The sequence below is a fragment of the Papio anubis genome, chromosome 7, assembly GCF_008728515.1.
Source record: "Papio anubis isolate 15944 chromosome 7, Panubis1.0, whole genome shotgun sequence".
NCBI lineage: Eukaryota > Metazoa > Chordata > Mammalia > Primates > Cercopithecidae > Papio > Papio anubis.
In genome coordinates this window covers 75,070,013-75,087,581 of record NC_044982.1, presented here as the reverse complement: position 1 = coordinate 75,087,581, position 17,569 = coordinate 75,070,013, and the positions used below count along the sequence as shown (strand labels likewise).

Below are 17,569 nucleotides of genomic sequence, written 5' to 3'. Positions count from 1 at the left end.
ACTCACAAACTAGTTGAATTAAAAGAAACTGTGGTTCAAATGCACACAAACCTAAACATTTTTTCAGTTCATCTAATTAAAGTCTAACCAATTCCTTCTAATTTAAAAGATCCAGTTTGGGATATGTCCAAGACTAAAACACAATCTCATCAAAGTCTATTTAATATGGTGTAAATCTCACAGGAGCTGTGACTATCTTCTCTCCCAGTCTACACCTTATGGCTTTTCTGATTGCTCTTTATAATGATTGATGTTAATATCTCTTGCTTATTTTATAAGAAATACAGAAAACAAAGATCATAAACTCACACACAGAAAAATAAAATAAAAGATCCAGTTTTTTGTTTGTTTTGTTGAGACAAGATCTCACTGTGTTGCCCAGGTTGGTCTTGAACTCCTGGGCTCAAGTGATCCTCTTGCCTTGGCTTCCCAAAGTGCTGGGATTACCACACCTGGCCAGCAATGCATTTTTTAAGGAAGATTTCCTATGCCAGCCAAAAGTGTCTTCTCCTTCTGCAGCTATTTTTTTAATAAAACTCACTGACAGCATTGTCCAGACATCAGAGACCACATGCTACCTAGTGCATTTTTGTGGATAATGTGTCCCCTACTAAATGGTAAACTCCTTGGCGCTGGTGATCATATCTTAAACATTTCACACAGCCCCCAGCTACACTGCTGACCTGCAGATTATAAAGACTACAACATTTAAGTGGAAAGCAAGTATCCATTATGCAGTATTAAGCAAACCTTAGATTTTCAACATCCAGGTTTTAAAAGGCAAATATGTATATAATGAAAAGAAACAAAAGCCCTGTGGCCAGGTGGGGTGGCTCATGCTTGTAATCCCAATACTTGCGAGGCTGAGGTGGGGTGGATCACTTGAGGTCCAGAGTTCGATACCAGCCTGGTCAACATGGTGAAACCCCGTGTCTCAGAATGGGGATATCACACACTGGGGCCTGTCATGGGGTTGGGGGGAAGTGGGAGGGATAGCATTAGGAGATATGCCTAATGTAAATGACAAGTTAATGGGTGCAGCACACCAACATGGCACATGTATACATATGTGACAAACCTGCATGTTGTGCACATATGCCCTAGAATGTAAAGTGTAATAATAATAATAAAAAGAAAGAAAAAGAAACCCTGTGTCTACAAAAAATACAAAATTAGGCCGGGCGCGGTGGCTCATGCCTGTAATCCCAGCGCTTTGGGAGGCCAAGGTGGTCGGATCATGAGGTCAGGAGTTTGAGACCAGCCTGACCAACATGCTGAAACCCCATCTCTACTAAAAAAATACAAAAATTAGCTAGGCATGGTGGCCCATATCTGCAATCCCAACTACTCAGGAGGCTAAGGCAGGGGAATCACTTGAACTTGGGAGGTGGAGGTTGCAGTGAGCCGAGATCACACCATTGCACTCCAGGCTAGGCAACAGAGTGAGACTCTGTCTCAAAAAAACAAAAAAACAAAAAGCAAAAAAAGCCAAATTAGCCAGGCATGGTGGTGGTCACCTGTAATCCCAGCTACTTGGGAGGCTGAGGCAGGAGAATCGCATGAATCCTGGAGGCAGAGGTTGCAGTGAGCCAAGATCACACTGAGATCACTCCAGCCTAGGTGACAGTGAGACTGTGTCTCAAAAGAGGAAAAAAAAAAAAAAAAGAAATAAATAAAAGCCCTGAGGCCTTTCAGGATGTAATCAGAAGAAAAGATAGTGCAGGCATTGCGCAAACTAAACTTTAAGGGTGATCATGTTTGCTCATAGCAACCTTGGGGCTGCTAAGGAAATCAGAAGAAAGCCAGGAATAGAAAGTGTGCCTTAGCCTATCTACATTAGTACAAGGCTGAAGTAAACAGTCTCTCAAAGCTGGGGCCAAGGGTTACATTTTTGCTAGTATGATCAGACATTTTCTTTAAAAACTCCATACCTTCCCTTTAAAAAAAAAAAAAAAGCCCACGATTACTTTTTCAACCTCAAATGTTTATGGCAATAATAGCTAATGGTTCTCAGATACTGTTATACAGGGTGTGGTGCATTCTCCACATAAATTCTTCTTTTCGCATTCAGATAAAAGGCTGATGTAATAGGTCAAATTTTATTAAGCTTCTTAAGAGAAAAATGCTGACTAACCCAGTGTGAAGAATTCATTCACATGGAAAAGTCCAGTAAAAAGAAGTAGGGTCATATTTATCTCAAAGTTGGCTCTTTGTGATGTATCCCACAGAACTGCTTTATTTTGTGATTAAATATAGAAGGGTTTTAGTAAAGCTTGTTTCATCAAAATTCATATTTGTAAACAAAGATATTTTTGTGTCATAAAAAGTTTGCTTAATGAAAATACTCAAATATAGGTTTTTCCTTTTCTTTTCTTATTTTGAGACAGAGTTTTGCACTGTCGCCCAGGCTGGAGTGCAGTAGCACCATCTTGACTCACTGCAACCTCTGCCTCCCAGGTTCAAGTGATTGTCCTGCCTCAGCCTCCCAAGTAGCTGGGATTATAGACGCCTGCCACCAATCCCGTCTAATTTTTGTATTTTTAGTAGAGACAGGGCTTAGACAGTATAATAGTAGGCAGATATAATACAGTGTAAACACACTGTACTATGTATACTAACACACTGTACTATGTCTGCCTACCATTATACTCTCTAAATGCCCGATATCATTTATTCTCTTGCAGTCGACACATTAGTATAAAAAATTAAAGCCGAAGTACTTAATCTTATAAAATATATAACAACTATCAAGAGTGGCACAATCATAATGCCAAAGGTGGTAGCAGCAGCAGAAATTACTATGGGGTCAGAAGAGCCTGAGTAACGATGGATTTAGAGTAGAGAAAAGGGCAAGTTAGGTAAGGGTATGATCTAAGAAAAATACAAATAGGGCTATACTGGAAAATTTTTATAGGGGAGTAGTGGGAGAAAAGGTTACAAAGTTGAGCTGGAGCCAGATTATAAACCATGATAAGAGCTTTAGAAGTCTGGGCTTCATTCTGGGTAACAGTGGTTCTGGGATTCCAGTGTACACAAGAATTATCTTGTGGGGAGACTGGTGACTAGACAGATTTTAACTGCTGAGATTCTAGTTTAGTATGTTTGGGATGGTCCCAGAAAACTGCATCTTAACAGGCGATTCCAGTACAAGGACACACTTTGAGACACTCCACCCCAGGACAAATGATTAAGAAACTCTACTATTAACTATTGCAAATATCCCAGTTCCCTGTCTGCTGTGAAAACATTCAATTGCATCCAATTTTTCTGTTAATTGGCACTGACTTCATCACTGTTTACATCTTGAATGAATTTGTTTAACAATGCGCTTTTCGGGCTAATATCCAGAATCTACAAAGAACTTATTTACAAGAAAAAATCACTAGTTCAACCATTGTGGAAGACAGCGTGGCGACTCCTCAGGGATCTAGAACTAGAAATACTATTTGACTCAGCCATCCCATTACTGGGGATATACCCAAAGGATTATAAATCATGCTGCTATAAAGACACATGCACACGTATGTTTATTGCGGCACTATTCACAATAGCCAAGACTTGGAATCAACCCAAATGTCCATCAGTGACAGACTGGATTAAGAAAATGTGGCACATATACACCATGGAATACTATGCAGCCATAAAAAAGGATGAGTTCGTGTCCTTTGTAGGGACATGGATGAAGCTGGAAATCATCATTCTCAGCAAACTATCGCAAAGACAGAAAACCAAACACCACGTGTTCTCACTCATAGGTGGGAATTGAACAATGAGAACACTTGGACACAGGGTGGGGAACATCACACAGTGGGGCCTGTCGTGGGGTTGGGGGAGGGGTGAGGGCTAGCATTAGGAGAAATACCTAATGTAAATAACGAGTTAATGGGTGCAGCACACCAACATGGCACATGTATACATATGTAACAAACCTGCACGTTGTGCACATGTACCCTAGAACTTAAATTAACAAAAAATTAAACAACAAAAAAAACCAATGCGCTTTTCTGGTTCTCTCTCTGAAATCTCTATCGTCTCCTCTGGCCTCTCATACTTTGCCGTTTCTTTACATGTTATTTCTTAAGATTCTGATGTTAGTCCTCTACAGATCTCCTTGAGTGATTTCATTCACTCCTAAGGTGAGGTGCATAGAGAATGTTGATGCCAACCTCAGAAGATTAGACTTTCTCCTGTCGATAAAGAGGAGTTATAAAAGTTTCTAAGAAGTAGAGTATCATAGAGAAAGATATGTTCTGGGAATATAACCTTGGAGATGGTCTGAAAAGGAATAGGGATGGGAGAAATAGGAGGTAGGGAGAATAGTTATGAAACTATCAAAATAACTGTTTAAAGTCATCACCAAGGGATGGCTTCAAAATGAAAATGTTACTTTTCTAGTAGTTCTTCCCTTTAAGAAACTAGTCTTATTTCAATAAATTAATAGGCAAGACACTTCTAAGTACATTGGAATTTCATTTTTTTTTTTTTTTTTGCTATATATTTAACTATAATATAACAAATCAGGTCCTCTGCAATGTTAATCACAGATAGTAAAAATCTGACAGGACATTGTTCTATTATAACATCAATGTGAATTCTTCTTTAAAACAAGTGGCATGAAGGATTTTATAGTATTGATATCTGATAAATTTAGTTCTTTCATTATGGAGTCAAGAAATCATTAGTACAGATATTATTCATAAATGGTATACCTTCTTTTATGACTTGAACTCATGAAAGAATGGTAAAAGTATGTTTGATTTTACTTTATATGAAGGTACTCAAGCTATTACAACCATATCCATTGTGTCTTATACACATATCCATATCCATGGATTTTACACAATGGATTATACACAATGGATATGGTTATATTTGAAACATTCTATAATCTTAGAAAAATAGAGGCAGAAAGCACCTAAATTAGGTGCAACGCTGTCTGCTCCTAATTTAGTAAATAAACCAATTTATTGGCTATTGTTTCTCAAGTGATCCACATTGAGAGATGCTAAGCCTTTATCAAGATCAATTTCAATTTTTTTTTTTTTTTTTTTGATACGGAGTCTTGCTCTCTTGCCTAGGCTGGAGTGCAGTGGCACAATCTCAGCTCACTGTAATCTCTGTCTCCTGGGTTCCATTGATTCTCCTGCCTCAGCCTCCCAAGTAGCTGGGGCTACAGGCGCCAACCACCACGCCCAGCTAATTTTTTGTATTTTTAGTAGAGACGGGGTTTCACCGTGTTAGCCAGGATGGTCTTGATCTCCTGACCTCATGATCCACCCGCCTCAGACTCCCAAAGTGCTGGGATTACATGCGTGAGCCACCGCGCCCGGCCCAATTTCAATTTTTAACAACTGTCACTACAAGAAAGTCAAGAAAATAGAAATTAGTCCTCCCTCTTGTGTGACCTTGGGAAAATTCCTTAAGCATCGTCTTACTTTCCACAGCGCTATCCTCATCATACATATACTGTGAAGATAAAATATCTATTGAAGATTCTTTGAGCACCTTTGGCCAGAAGAGCTACAGAAAGCCAAGGTACAGTTATTTTCATATCCACAACTTCATTTGCCTTTTCCCTTGTTGTAGCTTCTCTGGAAATTAAGCAAAGATGTCTATCATCTTCTGCTTAATAACCCTTCATGTACTTGAAACTGTTATTCTCCCCTGGTACCTCAAGCACATTTTTTTAAAGAGGATTGCCTGAACTCTAAAACAGCAATCAAGGGCTATGAGTCAGCATTTCACCTAGACATAAAATCAAAATGGTTTAAAATCGGTAACATTATCTTTTTGAAAGACGTACATACCTCTTTGGAGAAACTATGAGACAATTGGAGTTTGCCAGTTTATGAATAGTTTATTACATTTCAATAAGTGTATCATGAATCAATAAAGCAAAAGTGAAGGACAATGAGCTCATTACCAAGCCACTTATTGATTCTTAGTTCCAAAATAGAATAGTTCAGGAAGGGTATAGAGAAAATAGGATTTTTTCATGATAAAATTTTAAGCATCTTAGGAACACAGACCTAAAGAAACTATAAGACACATGGAAATTTCAGCAGCTATTTAGGATGTTTGTTTACCTTTTTTTTTGTCAATTAGAATTAGTTATTTGGTTTTTACTCTAAAAAAAAAAAAAGCCTTTTCAACTCAAGTCAGAGGAGTTTGCCAAAACTGAATACTACCTCTTACTGACTTATTCTTTCAATTTCTTGCATATCTTCCTTTCTTGCCTTTGAAAAGTTTACCTTACTAGCTGTCTATCTTACATCACTGTCCTAGCTCAGACTGCCCTAACAAAATACCATCGGACTGGGTGGTTTAAACAACAGAAATTTATTTCCTCACAGTTCTGGGGGTTAGAAGTTCAAGCTCAAGGTGTCCGCATGGTCTGTTTCTGGTGACTACTTTCTTTCTGGCTTATAGACAGTCACCTTCCCGCTGTGTCCTCAGGCGGGGGTGTTGTGGGATGGAATAGTTGGAGGAGCCCCATCTCCAGATACCATCACACTGATAAGAGCTTCAACATATACATTTTGGGGATGGGAACAAACATCTAGTTCAAAACATTCACTAACAGAAAAATTGACACTGGCTCCATATCATCAAGCAGATAATATGGAAATGAACAAGTCAATTTGTTTTCAAACTATTCTTATGGGAAGTTTCCCCTTTTCTCCCTTTTATAGCAATCTAATTCAATGGGAAAGGAACTTCTTAAACAATTTATGAAGTAACACTAATTTCATGAACTAGTTCTTTAAAAAGCAAAGACAAAAAGTGAGACACATGGTTCTGGTAAAAACTGAGAAATAGACCATTAACCCACTTATATAGTATGTTTAATAAAAACAACTTTTAAACCCTTATACTTTGTTCTTATATCAAGTAAAGATTCTTAAAGTAATGTAAAACATTTGGATGTCCCTGGAAAGTAATATAGCACACAATAACACCTTTATATTACATATATATATATATATATATGTTAGAGACTGGGTCTTGCTATTCTGCCCAGGCTGGTCTCAAACTCCTGGGCTCAAGTGATCCTCCCACCTCGGCCTCCCAAAGTGCTGGGATGATAGGCATGAGCCACCACACTTGGCCTTATATTACATTTTCATGCATATTAAAAGAAATGGTGACTTACATATGGGAATATAGAAAACTGAAATAGTAAACAAAATTAACAAAGTAATAATTGGGTTGTGCTGCAGTTTACCTAATATTAATACAAATAGTTATTTTTATTACATGTTATACAAATTTGATGGTATAAGAAATGTGTTTTTCTTGTTTGCATGACTCTCTTCATAGCAAAATACTCAAGATGTACATAATTTTTTAAAAACAATTAAGAGGCCGGGCATGGTGGATCACACCTGTAGTCCCAGCACTTTGGGAGGCCAAGGTGGGCGGATCACGAGGTCAGGAGATCAAGACCATCTGGCCAACACGGTGAAACCCCATCTCTACTAAAAATACAAAAAAATTATCTGGGCATGGTGGTATGCGCCTGTAATCCCAGCTACTTGGGAGGCTGAGGCAGGAGAATCGCTTGAACCCGGGAGGCGGAGGTTGCAGTGAGCCAAGATTGCGCCACTGCACTCCAGCCTGGCAACAGAGTGAGACTCCGTCTCAAAACAAAAACAAAAACAAAAACAAATTAAGAACATTTCCTTAATGACTATGAAGTGAATAGACAGCGTATTTCAAATTTTCAAGTAGAAGGGTAGAGGAATGTAGGACCAAAAGTGACTGAGATCCAGAGTCTAAGTGACTTGGCAAAGTCATCCAATTAGCAGGTGCAGAGTTACATATGAAACTCAAGATTTTCTTGTCTAAAAATGCTGAAGATTAGTACATTCAAGATGAAGGGAAAGAAAATCTAATTATACTTTAGATCATTTCATACCAGAAAACAGCTATAGAAACTAGCTTTTCATTTTCAAAACTCAATTAAGTGTGTGAATGGTCCGTTGGTGTCCAGCTTTAACACCTGCCTGTTCCCGTAAGTGCCATGTTCCACTACAACCCCAGCTTCAGCACACTTGCTATTAGCAGCTACTTCTTTTTCACATAGCGTCACAAATTGAGAGTAAAGTTCCAACCCTTCTTCTTTTCCAGAGTTAGAGTGATATTGCATGTTTCTTCCTTTTAGTCTTCCTCCAAGGGTAGCTTGAGGGATAATAAGAATGTTGCCAGGTAGATCCAATATAGAGACATGCTTGCCATTTTCTGTCTCACTTAATTTCACATTTAACAGTGTATTAACTGGGTGAGGAAGAAAGGCAAAACATTTTAAAGTGAAAAACAAACATGAAGAAAAGCATCAAGTTTTTAGTCAGCAAATCTCATGTTTAAAATTCAGTTTGTCAGCTCATGCCTCTAACCCAAAGTCTCTATTTAGATTTAAAATACTGCTTCACTAAGCTAAATAATCTAAGCATGAAAAATAAAGCAATTTTCATGCAGAAAACGGTATGATATTTTAAATCTGAATTGGCAGTTAAGATCACCTAACAGTAAGTTCATCCAGAAAGGTCTAAAGAATTAACTGTACACTGGAACCTCAAATATTGTTCCCCTGGGGGAATACATGAGAAGATTTTACTTTCATGTTCCTTTTATTTAGTAAGTAAATCCCACTGGAAAAGTACAAGGGTAACTCCTCCTTAAACCAAATTCTGCTTGCTTGCTTGATTTATTTATTTAGAGACAGAGTCTCGCTCTGTTGCCCAGGCTTGAGTGCAATGGCGCGATCTCAGCTCACTGCAACCTCCGCCTCCTGGGTTCAAGTGATTCTCCTGCCTCAGCCTCCCGAGTAGCTGGGACTACAGGCGTGTGCCACCACGCCCGGCTAATTTTGTGTATTTTTAGTAGAGACGGGGTTTCACTGTACTAGCCAGGCTGGTCTCGATCTCCTGACCTCATGATCCACCCACCTCGGCCTCCCAAAGTGTTGGGATTACAGGCGTGAGTCAACGCACCCAGCTAAATTTTTCTTTATAATGGAATATCAAATAAAAATTTTAGTGCAGTTATTATTTTAAACTTAGTTGCCAAGAGTTCTAAGCAGAGACAAAGGTTCCTGTTTCAATCCCATTATAAACCAGCCAATTTTGTTGTTTAATAACCTTAAAGGCAATATTAACATGGACTAATTATTTTATAAATATAACTCATGAGAGAAGGGTAAAGGTGAAAGCAAGAATCATCAGAAATTCATTGTTATAACTGAAAAAGTAAATAAAAACATATACATATACATATAAGAAAACGTGATATTATTTGCATAGCATTCATGAGATTTCTTATAGCTAATAAGAAGTGTTGAAACCACAATAAGTATCCATATATAGCTAAAAGTCTAAACTTAGAAAGCCTTTATACCTCAACATTAACCATTTTTGAAACAATAAGCAAAGGAAGTATCTAATATAAATAGACCTAGGGTCTCCCTACCTCTATAAAGGTGTACCTGACTTCTGTTTGCAAAGCATAGTCCTGAGAGGGCAAATGGTAGAAGGAACTATATAAACTTCAAGACACCTGTCCTCAAATTAGGCTTTAAAAGGTATGCTTTCTGTCGGGGTAGTTAACGGTTTTAATTATTAGAGGGTCTGTAGTAAATATTCATATTGTTACCCCTCTCTACAAATCATGGAATTAATCTGGTAAAAACCTGCCAAGGTGAACACCCAAATGAATTTCTAAGCTAGGCATTAAGCATCATCAATTTTCACTTAACATTTATTTTTACTTACCTCTAGTTTTCTCTATCACAAATAGGACTTTGCTGTTTAGCCAGCAGTCTTTACTGACTGCTTGTAAGGAAACTTTCCAGAGCACTTCATTCCACTCAAAATCACTATCTAGCTATCTAGGCCTCAGGCTAGTGACAGAGTAAATAGGCAATTTTGGAATAACAGGCCTCAGAGATAATGCTACAATTTATTATATTTCCACGTACCTCCCTCTACTGGCTATAACTGAGATTTCAGTTAATGCTGTTGGTATACATATATCAGTATGTAGATAAATACAATGTAGAACCAGTAAGTAGAATTAAAATGAGACAATGAATTAATGGCATGTTGGAAACTGAAATATCCTAAAATAGGTTATCAATCAAGTATCTCTAATGATGTATATGGGATATTAAGCTTTGACAGGTTTCTGGCCCTCAGTCCAATTATATTGAAGGTGAATGGAGGAAGATTCTATACATCTCTATGTTAGCTATGCTATTTCAGATTTTGTGGATATAACTGGTTATTATATTCTCAAGGGATATATGCTTTGATTGGAAATATCTGAATCTATATCATAAATATGAGGTGAGGCTTCAGAGAATTCCATCACATTGACTTACTTAGCCTACTGGAATACAGTGAAGTACAAGCTAATACTATTAATAATAGATGGACTTACTTTGCTTACAACTCAAATGAGTAGAATGTGATTCTTAGAGTCATATATTTCTTTACTGAAAATCATGATATAAAAAATCATGTGTTAGTGTTAGACTATCCGCTACAAGAGTTAGGGTGGACCTCCTTGGTGTTTTAAATTCACTACAATCTTATGCATGTATTTAAAGTGAACTCACAAAGACAGATATGGAAGCGCACAGGATTTAATCACTATAAAACAACATGCAGTTTGGATGTACTAGGCATATTTCATACTATTATGATGAAGAACCATTTGAGACTCCATAAGACAACTTTACGAAGTCAATCTTAAGTCAGAATGACAAAAACTTTCTTTCCTGTTTTTGAAGGTTTCTATTTTTTTATGGACCAAAAAAGATTTAATCCAAAGCAAAATATTAATTTAGGAAAGTGGACAGACTGTCTAACACTCCAGCATTAGGATCTGACAAATTGTTCTCTATAATAGGAGTCCTCATTACATTATGTTTTTTTTTTTTTTTTTTTTGAGATGGAGTCTTGCTCTGTCACCCAGGCTGGAGGGCAGTAGTGTGATCTCGGCTCACTGCAACCTCCGCCTCCTGGGTTCACACCATTCTCCTACCTCAGCCTTCTGAGTAGCTGGGACTACAGGCGCCCACCACCACGCCCCGCTAATTTTTTGGTATTTTTAGTAAAGGCAGGGTTTCACCATGTTAGCCAGGATGGTCTTGATCTCCTGACCTCGTGATATGCCTGCCTTGGCCTCCCAAAGTGCTGGGATTACAGGAGTAAGCCACAGCGCCCGGCCTCTCTCTTTTTTTTTTTCCTTCTTCAGACCAGAACATTCTGTTCTTAACCCTTCAGAGGTTCCTTATTATCTTCTGGATTCAAATTTCAAACTATTGCAGTTACTGGCTTTCCATTCTCACCTAGCATAGTCTCTTAAGTCTGGTTTTCATCTTTTGACAAAGTTGTCAGACATGTTTGATATGTTACTAAAAATTTTAGCTTTTTGTCCAAGCTCTTCCTCATTGGCCTATTTGCCCTTGAAGCTCTTCTAGGTTAACTTCTGTAAGCTTCAACTGCCCATTTGTATAATTAATATTTATTATTAATCCAACTAATGGATGCTGTCCTTTACTAATGAAGAGAATACAACCTGTTCCCAACCTTAAGGATAGCTTCTTTTCTTTCAAGTTTGTATGTATGCTTGTTTGTGGATATAATCCTTATATCCAAATAGTGTCCTGAAAGGGTATATGATTTGATTTGGTATATCTGAACCTATGTAATTATCACATGAAATACTATAGCCATGTGAGATAGTGTATATATACATATCACTATACAGTGCTATAGCCTATCCAGGAAACCAGAAAGCTGCAGGTAGATAAATTAGTGTTCAGAGATCCCTGAACATTGACTCTATTTTCCATGTCCTTGGAGGAAGTGTGGCTGTGATGACACTGAATTTGGCTCAAGACCCAGGAGAACCTTATATCTATACTTATTTCCACAAAAAAGGGCATACAGGGCTAATGTAAATTCTTCCATAATAATGATATAAACTTGAGTTGTCCAGGTTTGATGAGACCCACATCTTGTATATACAGCGTCATCTACTGCCTCTGTTAGGGGCTCTGGGGGATAAAGGAAACTATATTAAGAAATGCAGCATCTGTTTCTCCCTGTGTGACCACCCTACTTCCAAGAATTTTCTGTATCCTTGGCTGAAGTGCATTGTGTATATGTGTTTTTATGTACACTCTTCTACATCAATCTGTAAGTCACCTGAAATGCTGCAGATGTTTTAAAAGAATTTCACCATACTTGCTTACTTTAAACTTTGAAACAGGCAAATAGCTAAGGCCAATAACACTAGATAGAATTCAGTAATTAATAACATCAGCACAGTTTAAGATTGTGCATCTTAGGATGGGCAGGGATTGGTTAATGGATACAAAATTACAGCTAGATAGGAGGAATGAGTTCTGGTGTTCTGCAGCACTGTAGGATGAATATGGCTAACTATAATTTATTATATACTGTCAAAAGACTAGAAGAAAGGATATTAAATGTTCACAACACAAATAACAAATGTTTGAGATAATGCATATCTGGTTTGATTGTTATACATTGTATACAGTATTAAAATATCACTTTGTATCCCATGAATATGTAAAATTATTATTTATTATTTTAAAAATAAAAGGGAAGGAAAAAGATTGTGCTTCTTGTCCCTTCTGGTTCATTTGTCTATTACTGTTCTTTCTCACTATCTTTTTTTTTTTTTTTGAGACAGGGTCTCACTCTGTTGCCCAGGCTGGAGTGCAGGGGCACCATCTTAGCTTACTGCAGCCTCGACTTCCTGGCCTCAAGCAATCTTCCAGCCTCAGCCTCCTAAGTAGCTAGGACCATAGGCACAAGTCACCATGCCCAGCTACTTTTGTTTATTTTCTATAGAGAAGAGGTCTTACTATGTTGCCCAGGCCAGCTTCTAACTCCTGGGTTCAAGTAATCCACCTGCCTTGGCCTCCCAACGTGTTGAGAATTACAAATGTGAGCACCACGCTTGGCCTCTCACTCTTAAAAAAGAAACAAAGTCAAACACATACCCATTTTGGGAAGAATTTCTTTATCAGCTCCCTTGAAAAAGCACACGTAGATCACCAATCCTCTTTGGACCTATGAGAAATCACCACAGTAAACTCAGATTACAACAATATCTATAAAGATACAGGGCTAAAAAAGATACAGGGCTAAATGGGTACAGTTTCACAACTATTAATATTATAGACATAGAGGTTAAAAGCACAGAAAATGAACTTTACAAAAGATTTCTCATGTGAGAAAACAAAATATTTTTCAAGTTTCAGTCATTGGTTGTTATTTCTTTCAAAAATTAAGTTTAAGGCAGGGCGCGGTAGCTCATGCCTGTAATCCCAGCACTTTGGGAGGCCGAGGTGGGCGGATCACGAGGTCAGGAGATCAAGACCATCCTGGCTAACACGGTGAAACCTCGTCTCTACTAAAAATACAAAAAACTAGCCGGGCGAGGTGGCGGGCACCTGTAGTCCCAGCTACTCGGGAGGCTGAGGCAGGAGAATGGCATGAACCCAGGAGGCGGAGCTTGCAGTGAGCCAAGATCGTGCCACTGCACTCCAGCCTGGGCGAGAGAGAGAGATTCCATCTCGAAAAAAAAAAAAAAGAATTAAGTTTAAAATATAGCAAAGAGCAGTGAAGACAAGTTATACCTTCAAACATTTATTTCTAATCAAAATCATTAAAACAATCAAGCAGCCTTTTCCCAAGTAAGGGTGACAGACTTAGAAACATTTCATTTGCTGGGCCCCATTTATTCAATGCCAAGTGAATTTACATTATACCAGATACAGCTGATGGATAAACAACATGTGACTGATATCTTTTGACATCATCTCTCTTTATTTCCCCTAATCCATTTACTTACAGATAATGAAAATAATGGTCTGATTCTATTTCTATAAACTCCAGGAAACTGTCCAATTATTATTATTTGTTGTTAATGCTTTAAATAAACATGATAGGGACCTGAAAATTGCATTTGTGATAATAAGTTCTACATTAAAAGGTTGGTTGTTATCAGAAATATAGGCTTATTTATTTTACATAATGACTTGGATATTTCTTAGATCTTGTAGGACAGAGACTATACAGAAAAGAGACATTTGAATAGTGACTTTGATTCTGCTTCTGAGTGAATCATTAGATTTTTTGATTCTGTAAATTAACCTTGACTCCAGGAGCTATTAGGAAGATTAAATGAGTTAATATTTATAAAGTACTTAAAAACAGTGCCTGGTTCACAGTAAGTGCTATATTAGTGTTTATTAAATGAGTATGTAAAAATAAATTTAAGGGCAGAGGCACAATTTATTTCACATTTTAACTTCCAAAGCACTTTACAGGCTGTTTTGTACATGATAGGGATTCAATTTATCTGTTGATTGCATTAACATTCAACTATATGTTCCAGGCTCTATGTGTTATCCAAAGAATTTTCTAGATACATGTAAATGCAGCTCTGCACTCACACTTGATTTACCTGGAAAAGAAGTGAGTCTTAAAAAGTGCAATTGTGCTACTGAAACAATAGGCAAGGGCCTCCAATGCATACCTTTAAGAAGCTGGCAAGTTATTATAGGTATTTGCACTATTGTCACAGGCCTCTCCACTACTATTGTTTTTGTCATGAATCAAAATCTTAAGGATATTTATATTTGGACACATGCAATGTCAGAATTAAATACCTAATTATTTGCACAATGATAACTGTTCTTTCCACTAACATTATCTCCTCATTAAGGTCTTTCCCTTTCATTTATTCCATAATAGATCTTAAGTTGTGACTTCTCTTCAAGTCAAAATCACTTTCCATATAACTTCTTTGGTATAAAACATTTCAAATATATAGAAAAATACAGATAATTCTCACTGTAGCTTTAAAAAGTTCACTTACCAGGAACAAAAACATTAGTCTGTGACAGCAAAGTTCTAAATGAATGAAACTAAGAACAAGCAAAGAAAGTAACCTTCAAATCTTGACAATTAAAATGCTGTTTCTAAAAAAACCAGAACTTTTAATAATAGAACAGTAGAGAACACATAAGAAGAATTTACATTTTCTCACCATCTAAATTACTTGTCAGCTCTTTAATTTAGTTATGTGGGTAGGAGCGAAAGGGAAAGCCTTTAAAATAGTTTTTAAGTTTATAAACACTGATAGTTTGGATGCCAGCAATAAAATACATGTGATTTTGCATAAGAAGATGTAGCCTGAAAAACATAAAAAAGATAAATAAGCATGGAAGGAAACTAAATGACTGATAGTTTGTTATTTATAGTGTCTGGAGGCAACTATAAAAATGGGTAATTCAGCCGGGCGCGGTGGCTCACACCTGTAATCCCAGCACTTTGGGAGGCCTAGGCGGGCGGATCACGAGGTCAGGAGTTTGAGACCATCCTGGCTAGCATGGTGAAACCCCGTCTGTACTGAAAATACAAAAAATTAGCCGGGCGTGGTGGCGGGCGCCTGTGGTCCCAGGTGCTCAGGAGGCTGAGGCAGGAGAATGGCGTGAACCCGGGAAGCAGAGCTTGCAGTGAGCTGAGATCGCGCCACTGCACTCCAGCCTGGGCGACAGAGCAAGACTCCGTCTCAAAAAAAAAAAAAAAAGAAAGGATAATTATTTTATTTATTATTTATTTTTGAAAGGAGGTCTCACTCTGTGGCTCAGGCTGGAGTGCAGTGGCAGGATCTCCCCTCACTGCAACCTCCGCCTCCGGGGTTCAAGAGATTCTCCTGCCTCAGCCTCCTGAGTAGCTGGGATTACAGGTGCCCGCCACCAAGCCTGGCTAATTTTTGTATTTTCAGTAGAGATGGGATTTCACCATATTGGCCAGGCTGGTCTCAAACTCCTGACCTCAAGTGATCCGCCAGCCTCGGCCTCCCAAAGTGCTGGGATTACTGTGCCCAGCCAGTTAATTCTTTAGATAGGATGGCAAAATACAATAATAAAATTTCAAATAAGGATATCAAGACCTCACAAAAAATCATGACAAAAAGAAGAAATAAGAAAAATGAATTTCTGGGAGAGAGATAAGAATACAGAGATTTCTATGCTTATATTTCCAAATTAGCACAGGGCAACAGATTCTGATTTTAGAATAATCACCCACATATCAAATAGTTCACTGGTACTATTTAAAATAATAAGTAGGCCGGGCGCGGTGGCTCAGGCCTGTAATCCCAGCACTTTGGGAGGCTGAGGCAAATGGATCACCTGAGGTCAGTTCTAGACAAGCCTGGCCAAAATGGCGAAACCCCGTCTCTACTAAAAATACAAAAATCAGCCGGGCGTGGTACCTTGCTCCTGTTGTCCCAGCTACTCGGGAGGCTGAGGAAGGAAAATTGCTTGAACCTGCGAGGCGCAGGTTGCAGTGAGCCGAGATCGTGCCACTGCACTCCAGCCTGGGCGACAGATCAAGACTTCATCTCAAAAAAAAAAAAAAAAAAAAAAAAAAAAAAAATTAAAAAATATATAAAATAACTAACATGGTTTTAATTAATGCTAGATCTGGGACCGAATTCAGCAGAAAAGATGAGCGAATGAGATTTTGCTACACTGAAGTTTCTGAGTGTCTACAAAAGTCTTAATTACGAACTAATTTTTTTCTTACATTTCAACGTACTTCAAAACTACGTCAGAGGCCTTAAAGAAAATTTTATTTGTTTTTGTATGCAGTGGGGGCAGGCTGTCTTAAAAAGGAAAGTATGTATGAAAGTAGAAGGAACTCATAGTGACATAAATGTTTTAAATTCTTTGGAGAAATGTGTTTGATAACAATGCAACATTGTTATAAAAGTAGTGGTCTTTGTTTTCTCAGTTGGAAATAGGTCAAAATTTTTAAAAGGCTTCTTGAAAAACAGTTGTTTCTTAGGAAATCTCACGTCTTTGCTAAGACCAAGTCAACATAAGGGGGAATTCAACGCGATCTGAGGCGTAAGTTAAAGCAGATCATGAACTCTTGCAGCAAACCTGACCTACAAGCTTGCCCTCGACCAGCATAGGCCACGAGCTACAAGGGGTCTGAGACAGTAAGGCCCGAAGTCCACCGAACTCAGTTTCAAATCCCCGTGGTCCCCGCAAAAAGGGAGACGCGCTCTTCCTCTCGGGGGCTACAACTGGCGCTGGGGAACGGTGATGCAGGACCGAAAAGACAAGCGCAGCCAGGCAGGCCACTGCGGCCAGCGTCAAGCTGACCGGGTATCCCCGCGGCCGGACCGCCGGTCTCAGAGAGAGTCACAGAGCAGACGGGTCACCGAGATAACGCGGAAAAAACTGCCCCGCATGCCGGAGGATAACGAGAGCTGCCGGGCTGACGTTACCTCTACCCACTGGGCCGCGGCGTCCCCTTCGGCTGGGCGAATTTGCAGCCGGGCGTGCAGGCACTGCTGCAGGAGCGCCCGGGCCTGAAGCATCCGGCTAGTCTCAGCCATGGCTTAGGCTTGCGCCGCGGCCGGACGCTTACTGGGCCGCGTGTCGCAGGCCCCTTCCTCGACGCGCAGGCGGCGCAGACGGGGCGGGGCATGACGAAGGGACTGCCCCGAT

General features: G+C 38.8%; 1 protein-coding gene and 1 long non-coding RNA gene across 3 annotated transcripts in view; one reads left to right on the top strand and one right to left on the bottom strand.

Annotated features, from left to right (window-relative positions):
* LOC103886177 overlaps positions 1–6,240 on the top strand; it is a 24,250-nt gene extending 18,010 nt beyond the window's left edge. Inside the window, exon 3 of the long non-coding RNA XR_001904707.3 lies at positions 5,445–6,240. This is a non-coding gene — a long non-coding RNA (uncharacterized LOC103886177). The remainder of the gene's footprint in view (positions 1–5,444) is intronic.
* On the bottom strand, positions 5,838–17,569 carry DTD2 (D-aminoacyl-tRNA deacylase 2). 2 transcript variants are annotated; one of them, XM_021941101.2, is made up of 4 exons: positions 17,347–17,461; positions 14,920–14,968; positions 13,037–13,106; positions 5,838–8,277 (listed from the first exon to the last, which is right to left on the bottom strand). In XM_021941101.2, the coding sequence occupies exons 2-4, from the start codon at positions 14,932–14,934 to the stop codon at positions 7,952–7,954; spliced, it is 411 nt and encodes a 136-aa protein (XP_021796793.1). In that variant the 5' UTR covers positions 14,935–14,968; positions 17,347–17,461; the 3' UTR covers positions 5,838–7,951. The 2 variants fall into 2 exon arrangements, with proteins under 2 accessions (XP_021796793.1, XP_003901734.1); XM_003901685.5 differs by lacking the exon at positions 14,920–14,968 and having other exon boundaries at positions 17,347–17,569.

Bases quoted from the DNA above. Each gene is read 5' to 3' on its own strand.
- DTD2 (XM_003901685.5), bottom strand. From the start codon at position 17,457: ATGGCTGAGACTAGCCGGATGCTTCAGGCCCGGGCGCTCCTGCAGCAG. The intron at 13,107-17,346 runs GTAACGTCAGCC...GATTTCTCATAG, and splicing joins CCGCGGCCCAGTGGGTAGAG to GTCCAAAGAGGATTGGTGAT. The intron at 8,278-13,036 runs GTATGTGTTTGA...TTCCTCACCCAG, and splicing joins AGAAATTCTTCCCAAAATGG to TTAATACACTGTTAAATGTG.